Source organism: Octodon degus, unplaced genomic scaffold, assembly GCF_000260255.1.
Source record: "Octodon degus isolate 3935 unplaced genomic scaffold, OctDeg1.0 scaffold00243, whole genome shotgun sequence".
NCBI classification, from domain to species: Eukaryota; Metazoa; Chordata; class Mammalia; order Rodentia; family Octodontidae; genus Octodon; species Octodon degus.
The window spans coordinates 1,240,759-1,249,648 of record NW_004524819.1 but is presented as its reverse complement, the minus strand read 5'-3'; the positions used below and the strand labels follow the sequence as shown (position 1 = coordinate 1,249,648).

At 34.7% G+C, this 8,890-nt stretch overlaps 1 protein-coding gene across 1 annotated transcript in view; it reads right to left on the bottom strand.

Moving 5' to 3' along the window:
* Positions 1 to 763: 763 nt before the first annotated feature.
* The window catches only part of Lancl3 (LanC like 3), a 166,310-nt gene continuing 158,183 nt past the window's right edge, over positions 764 to 8,890 (bottom strand). The window contains exon 5 of the mRNA XM_004645896.2: positions 764 to 944. Coding sequence (XP_004645953.1) covers positions 785 to 944 — 160 coding nt within the window. The 3' untranslated portion in view covers positions 764 to 784. The remainder of the gene's footprint in view (positions 945 to 8,890) is intronic.

Here is an 8,890-nt window from a genome sequence, read left to right as displayed (position 1 = left end):
TCCCTTTACGGTATTAAAGATAAAACCTAGGACCTCAAACATGCTAGTTGTGTACTCTATGATAAAGCTACACCCCCAGCTGGGAATATTATTATTCTAATTGAGCTTTAAGAAAGAAAAATAAACAAGGAAAACAGATGATAAGGAATTAGAAAACTACAAATTTCACTGTTTAAGTTATGATATGATGTTTTAAAGTGCCTGGGGCAATGATAAAAATATATTCATAAGTAAATATCATTCTTTAAAAATCATAAATTTCAATAAGTAAAGGCATAAGACAATGAAGGATTTCCTCTTATGTCCTTCATTCTTATACTTTGTCCCTGCTAACAGTTTTTGTGGGAATAAAATTACTTCAGTTTTTTATTATCTTTATTTCTGAATTAGGGGGTGGAGGACACCCATAGACAAATTCTGTCTTCAGTCTTGAAGGTATAGGCATTTTATTGCCATAGCTACCCTTCCATTTTGTTTTCTATACCATTCCCTCAAAAATAGATCATTTCTGTTTCTCTGTTCTCTCTGACATATGGTTTGCCATCTACTCCCTGAAATAGAGAATCTCCAGCATTTTCAAGGGAGTTGTTATATCAACATTTCACAGGTTCTCTCTCCAGTCTGGTATCATGCTGCCTTCACCTGCCTGCTCCCATTCTTCTGGTGGCAATGTTAAGGCTCATGGTTGTGATACCATTGAATGTGGTTTATGTGGAAACTGCCTTGGAGCGACTCAAGAAATCTCAGGGGACATCTTCAGGGCCACAACAGGATATGGAACTTTCTAAACAAAGACGCTGAAGAGAGGGAATTCAGCCTGACTGGGCTGCAGCAAATCGATGAGAAAGCACACTGTCCCAGAGAAGCCTTCATACAAGCTGTATATGCTTTCAAGAACCCGAGAACCAGCCTTGAATTCCTCAGTAAATAAGAACTGAGCAAACCTAAGAGAAGAAAACAATAGAAATAGTGTTAACATGAGTAGTTCCATATTATTGCTTGGGTTTCTTCTTTCTCTTCTGCTAAATTAAAGTTTTAGCAAATTTTTTCTAATTATATAATTATTTTGAGAAAGATTAGTTCATTGAATAAAGAAGAGGAGCCACAACATAATTGTGAAAGTTTCACTACAGATTATGTTGGCAAGCAAATCCAACTATTTTCAGAACTTGAAAAGCAAAGAACTTTGGTACTTTTTGAGGATTTTATTCCCTCTATCCTCCAATAACTGAAAGAGAAGAAGGTAGATAAATAGCCCTACTTTTATTTTTCTTGAAACAAAGTGATATGTCAATGTTCATTCAAATTAAAGTAAATATTTTGTGTCTTTGCAGGCATATTATTTATGAGCTGTGTTTCATGTATATGTGGCAGAGATCTGGAAAATAAATGTGGAAGATCTTATACAATCTGATCTTTGTGCAAACAAAAGAATATGATACATGTGAAAAGGCAAGGGACCTTTTAAAACAATGGCATCGAATAGTAAACCCAGCTACAAGACAGATTAATTTTAAGACATCTACCCAAAAATATCAGTGGCCTCTAAATTTTCTGTGAAAGACTTTTTCATCTCTTATGTACATTTGACACAGATGCTATCCAGATTGTTTACAACAAGTAACATTTTATAGTAGTTTATAGTCACCTGTGTCATTTTTCATTGACTTGCTCTATTCATTCTCTTCAAGAACAAAAATAATCACCAATTAAAGGCTGGATGGAGTGTACACGTTGGTAAGGCCTGAAACTTCACATTGTCAGTTTATATTATGGCTTCTACACAAAGGCTCTTATAAAGCATAATTGCTATTGTCTTTCTTTTTGAGCTTTTCAAGTTATTGATGAAAGCTTGGGATAAACCAGCAGGCAATGGATTGCAACTCTGTTTGGTACAATTTTTCTATTAAATGGTTTCTTGAATATGTAATAATTTAAAATGGGATTTTACTTTTAAATAGTGCAACATTAAAGTATCTGCATATAAATGGAGGACCATTTTGTAGTAAATATATACAAAATAGGATAGATGTACAGCTACTTTCTCTTAGTTCAATGAGAAGAAAGTTTTGATCTAATAGTGTTTAGAGAAATATGTCTGCATCTTGTACTATGAATAACTATTACAAAGACAACAATATCCAATGTATTAATTATTGTAACTGTCCTACTAATCTGTTTTGAAGCTGTCTCATTGTTATTTTCTTTCTCAATAAAATTAATATTAAAAAGTATCTGCAAATTAATTAAATACTTTTAATCATATAATGAAATCAACATTATGGTATAGCCCAAGGGAAATTTTGTCCCTTTTAGTGCCAAGGATCATTTGGCTGTCTTGACTCTTTTTCAAAAACAGTTTTCAAATGCATGAAATAAAATATAAAATATCCACATGAAATTAAGTATATTAAGGCACAGTTAGTAAAAAAAATAATGGTGCATGAACTGAACTCAGGGTCTTTGCATGCTGAGTACATTAAGTTCCATCTTTAACCTCAGTTAACAATTGTTCAACAAATATGTGATATAACAGCACACTTATCGTTCATTATCATGTTAAATAACACTGGGAATGAGAAGACATACAACCACAGACAATTGAAATTCAAAATATTGCAAAATTATATTATTGGAGTTCTGTGTCAAAAATTTGAAAATCAAATGAACAAGGTAGTTTTATAGAAATATATCTAATACTGAAAAGAAAAGGTAGAAAACTATAGTAATTTACAGTAATTTTTACATAGAAGAAAATGAAGAAAAGTTGCCAAATATTTTATGTAGCCCAAAATTCCAACTGGTGATTAAAAGAGTAATGGGTGATAATCAATTAATTATTATTCTAGGGAGGTACATACTTTTAAAGTACTGTTTTGGGAACTACCAAAATTAGGGAAGCCTCCTCAGTTTTGGCCATGTCATGTTAATAATACTCATATAGTACCTGCACATTTCAGTTTCATACATGTTAGCAAGAATTTTAAATTTTCTGAAGAACCCTGGACTTATCTGGCATGCCAGAAGGTAGGGGACTTGATCCAATTTTTTAAAATTAAGTTTATTGCTACATTTTAGATGTATATAATGATTACAATCATTATAGGAAATTTGTACCTGTACATGTTGTAATTTGATTCTTTTTTTCTCTCCCATTCCCCTACCCTCCCTTCAACCCCTCTTCCCCTCCCTATTTAGCAAAGTTTTCTCTCCCTTTTTTTCTTCTTTTCTCATCATTATTTTTTCCTTCCTTGCTTTCCCCCTCCCCCTCCATAGTTCCACTTACCCATTGGACATATTCTTCCTATTTCCCAATACCTACTGTGGAGGATCACCTGAGCAGTTCTAGAAAGAAGAGCAACTGTCCCTGTTTTGACTGAGCCTGACCCTATTTCCTCATATTGTTCTGTACAGAGCTGGCTAGGACTTCTGTTTATCCTTCAACTGGCCTTAAGCAATGTGTATTGGTCTAGCTGAGGTGATGGTGATAGTCTTTGAAGGTGGTGTGCGTGTTTCCCTGGTAACCTACACCTGCTGCTCCTTAATGTGAGTCAGGTCAAGACAGGATGAAAGAGCCAATACTCCATGCCGCCAGCTGGGATTCAGCCTCTAGATAGAGGCTATGACTTCCTGGGTCTTGAAAAACTACATCAATGTTGAAGCACTAGACTTACCAAAACATTAAACACTATATAATGCAGATTACTCTCTCTGCATATAGCAGAGGTAAATTTAGGCCACCCATCTAGCTCAGCTCAGAGTAGTCACCTACTTCCCACAATTCTCAGTCAATCCTCCTCAAGCCACACCTTCTCCACTGAATAAAAACTGAGTGAGACCCTGAGTCACTCTCTTCATCCAGAAAGTCATTTTCGTGGCTGGACTTAGAGCCCCTTAACTCCCCGATGATTGAAAATATAATTTAGTGTCTTTATTTTCACCATGGGTTGCACTGAAAGTGGTAGATTGGAATCAACTTGATGGGATTCCAATAACGTGACTTTGGGATTACAAATATTGGCTTCTTGGACCGAGACGAGGATCTGAAAGTGTCTCCTACACCTACTATGTATTTTGGTCCTTGTTTATACTGATTTTCTCATAACAGGGAAATAATGTATTTACACATGTGTGTCCGACTTATAGTTCTTCAGAGCATAATCTCAAGGTTCATCCATTTAACTAGAAATGTCTATAGTTTATCGTCCTTTTATGGCTCAGTAGTACTCCATTGTATTAAAAATAAGGTTTTCTTTTTCCAATCATAAGTTGATAAGTATTAGAACTGTATGCAAGATTTAGCTATCAAAAACTGTACTGCTATGAACATAGGTGTATACATATGTGTGATATGATGCTTTTAATTCTTTTGGGAAGATACCAAGAACGGAATAGCTGGATAAAATGGAACCTCTATTTCTAAGTTTTCTCTTTCTTTTTGATTTTTATATTTTATTAATACATGTTTGTGATACCTAATGATTACATCCCTCATGAGAATTTCGTACATGTACATAGCACATCTTTATTCTTTTCTCACCTCCCACTCCTTGATCCACTTCTTCTTTGAAAAAGTCTATCATTTATTCCCTATTATTTATCTTTTATTTTGCTTTTTATTCATATTTTGGGTTTCTCATATACAAACAATGTGATTGTGATACTTAAGATTGTGTGTGTGATTATATTTCACTTAACATTATGGTCTCAGGGTACATTCATCTTCCTACAAATGTCTCAAATTTATCCTTTATGGCAGAGTAGTACTCCACTGTGTATAATTCATTCCTCTGTTGATGGACACATAAGGCACTTAGTTACTATGACTTGTGCTGCTATGAATGGATGGGCATGTATCACTATAATATAGCTGTCAGTCTTTCAGAAAGATATTTGGAAGGGGAATAGTTGAGTCAAATGGAATTTATAATTTCAGTTTTTTAAGAATCTGCATATTGATTTCTATAATGATTGCAGTTTTACTTTCCCATTTTAATTAACATTTCAGAGCATAAGAACTTTTAATGAAATTTATCAGCAGATGAAATCCATTAGCCTAGATATGATCAAAAATGACATTTTTTTTTCAAAAATGACTTATTTCCTGTATTTAGGAAACAGAAGGTGAGGCTTGTTTCCAGCTAAATGAGTTTGAGAACCTTGAATCAAAATGTGAACAAAATTCCTAGAAAAATAGAGCTTGAAGTAAAATACTTACATGAGTAAAGTAGCTATCCTTCAGAGTATATATGCAAATATGATAAAAATATATAGTATTACTTGCAGTTATTCTTTTAAATAAGTAAGATAGCTCTAGATGAATAAAAAATTTAATGTTAAAATAAAACTCTAAGTGTATTGATATGAATGTAAATGTACATTTTTTTTAGTTTTGGAAAGTTAAAGTTTTTTTTTTAAGCAAAACACAAATCCAGAAACCTTAAAAGAAATATGGACAACTTTAAGAAGAAAAATACTTATGATTAAATACTATGAATGAAATTGAAAGGGAAATAGCAAAGCAGGAAAATTTGACATTTGGAGCAAATGTAGTATTAGTAAATGTTGCACATGAACCAATATGCATTATTTAGAGATTGGCTAAATAACTCATGCTACAATCACAGTAAATGTTGTTTAAAATTATGAGACAGGAGATGGGAAGATAGCTCGGCAGTCTAATCACCCGCCTGGCAAGTGTAAGGATCTGGGTTCTATACCCACTACAGCACACTGGGCCTGGCACCCCTTGCAGGCCCTGAAACAAGATATAGTGGCACATGTCTATAATCCCAGCACTGGGGAGGCTGAGACTGGAGGATCACTGTTAGTCCAAGCTATGTAGTGAGATCTGGTGCCAAATAAATACATAAATACATAAACACATAAATAAATAAATAAATAAATAAATAAGAAATGTTTAAATCATGAGACAGATCTATACAAATTAAAAAGATGACCCCTTTAAAATTCCTCATGGCAATATACAAGCTGAAAACAGTACCTATGGTACTATTATGTAGAGATAATAGGAGCCTATTAACACACATATAAAGATGATGATTGTAGTTCAGTGATAGGGAAAGTCCTTACTTACATGTATAAGGACCTTCAATCTCCAAAACAAATTACCTGCACAGACAGACAGACAGACAAACAGACAAATACACACACACAAGCATACACAAATGTTTATGCACAGAGAAAAGGATGGAATGACAAAACTCAAATTTATATGTAATAACAAAAACAGTGTAGGCATGCTCAGCAACATTATCTTTGACAAAGGAGTATGACACATTCACTGGAAAAAAAGATAGCCTCTTTAATAAATGGTGCTGGAAAAACTACTCTGCATGTGCCAAAGATAAAAATTCAACCTGTATCTTTCACCATGTACTAAACTAAATTTGAAATATATCAAAGATCTAAATATTAAAACAGAAACATTTAATCTTCTGAAGGATAGAATAGGTAGAGCTCTTGAAGACACTTGTATGCAAAGACTTTTTTAATAAAACCCCAATAACACAGAAACTATCACAAAGAATCAACAACAGGGATCTCATCTTATTAAAAAAAAGAAATAAGAAAAAAAAAACTTTTGAAGGGCCAGCCAAATAGCTCAGTGGACTAAACACCTGCTTAGGCAGATGCAGCGGCTGAGGTTCGATCCTGGCGTGCCATGCCAGCCCTGCAACGGGGGGCACTGAGACTGTGGTTGAGACTGGGAATGGTGGCGTGCACCTGTGATCCCAGCACTTGAGAGGCTGAAAACAGAAGCACTACGAGTCCAATCTACATAGTGAAACCCTGTAGTCCATGTAATAAACACATAAAAAACCTTTTGTGCAGCAAGAGAAACCACCATCAGTGTGAAGAGACAACACACCATGTGGGAAAAGGTTTGTCAGCTGTTTCTTAGACAAAATTTTACTATCAATAGCATACAAAGCACTCAAAAAAATCAGACCTCTCAAATTCAAAGACACAATCCAAAACTGTGTATCTGAGATGAATACAGAATTCTCAGATGAAGAAACTCAAACAGCAAACAAATACGGAAAAAAAAAATCAACATCACTGGTCTTTTAAGGCATACAAATTAAAACAACACTGGGAATCCTTATCACCCCAGAAAGAATGGCTATCATTAAGAAATCACCCAACAACAAATGTTGCAGAGGCTGTGGGGAAAAAGGAACCCTTCTCCACTGCTGGTGGAGTGTAGACTGGTGCAAACACTATGGAAATCAGTGTGGAGACTCCTCAAGAAAACTAGGATTAGAGGTCCCATTCCACTCATATATTTCTTTTCTGGATAATATCACAGAAGAATTAATGTCACCACCACAATATAGGCACACCCATGTTTATAGCAGCACAATTTATAATAGCTAGATATTGAAAACAATCAAAATGCCCATTGACTAAGGAATGGATGAAAAAGATGTGGCCTTTTTATACAATGGAGTACTATTCAACCATAAAGAAGGATAAACTGGAGACTTTTATAGGTAAATGGATGCAACTCTAGACCATACTCATAAATAAAGTAGACCAGATGGACATGTATAAAGATCATATTGTCTCCTTACTATGAGAAACTGAAAGAATAAATAAGATGCAAAACTGAACAGTGATAATCGTAAAGTGGGAAGCAGTTTCAAAAGTAAAGAAAATTGGAATGGGGGAATGAAGAAAAGAAGGAAGTAAAAAGCAAATAATTAAGGTAGTTAGGCTACTAATTTCTCTTAGTTCATTGAAAAAAAATTTTGCTAATATTATTTGGAAAATTAAGTGTCAATATCTTGTACACTGAGTAACTAATTCAAATATAACAATATACAATGCATTAACCATTGTTACCCTCTTATTATCTTGTTTTGAAGTATTGGGGCTTTTTTCTCTTTAAAATAAAAAAATAGCAATAATGACAGCATGCACTTATATTGCAATCACTAGGTGCCTGGCATTTTAAAATTATTTTCATATGTTAACTCATTTAAAATACCCAGTCCCCTTGTGAAGAAAGCACTGTTTTCCATGTGTTATGAATGAGAAAGTTGAGACAGAGACTAGGTGAGGGGACCAGCTGAAGTTCACATCACCAATACAGTAACCATCAAGTGTGTCCCTTCAGCTGGAACAACCTCAGCAGTACAGGGGCTACTCTTAAGCCTCCACCAGGGCAGAGCTCAAGGACATCAGAGCACATGGTATAGGGAAAGGGCCTCTAGCTTAGCAAACCTAAGTGCTCCACAGAGAACCAGTACCTCTTGTAATGATTATTGACATGGACAGCTTCGAAGGCCCTCAACGAGAATGCCAGTTTCATGCTAGTCAGCACTGAAGGAAGTTTCACTTATGCATTCTACCAGATTATGGGAAGTTTATTTACAGTTTTACTGGTTCAGTTTGCTCAGTTTATTTGTAAGAAGTTACTTCTATTAAAATGAATGATGTCTGTTATATAGCTGATGTTCTATCTCTATTATTTCCAAGTAATAACCTACAGAGGACAATTTAGCATGACCTGTTAAAATTACAAATATAAATATTCTGTGATGCACCAATTTCACTTGTTGGAATTTATCTTTTTTTGTCTTTCTTTCCACTTTCTTTTTGAGTTTGCAAGACAGGGTCTCACTTTGTGTAGCTCAGGCTGGTCTGGAGCTCACTACATAGCCCAGGGTGGCCTCAAACTTGCAGTAATCCTCTTGCCTCGCCTCCCAAGTGCTGGGATTATAGGCATGAGCCACAATGCCTTGTGGAATTTTCCTTTTAGTACACCCTTACATATGCAAAATCATACCTGTATAAGGTTATTCATCATACTATTATATGCAGTACAAATAACTGGCAATACCAAATAAAATAATTTTATTAT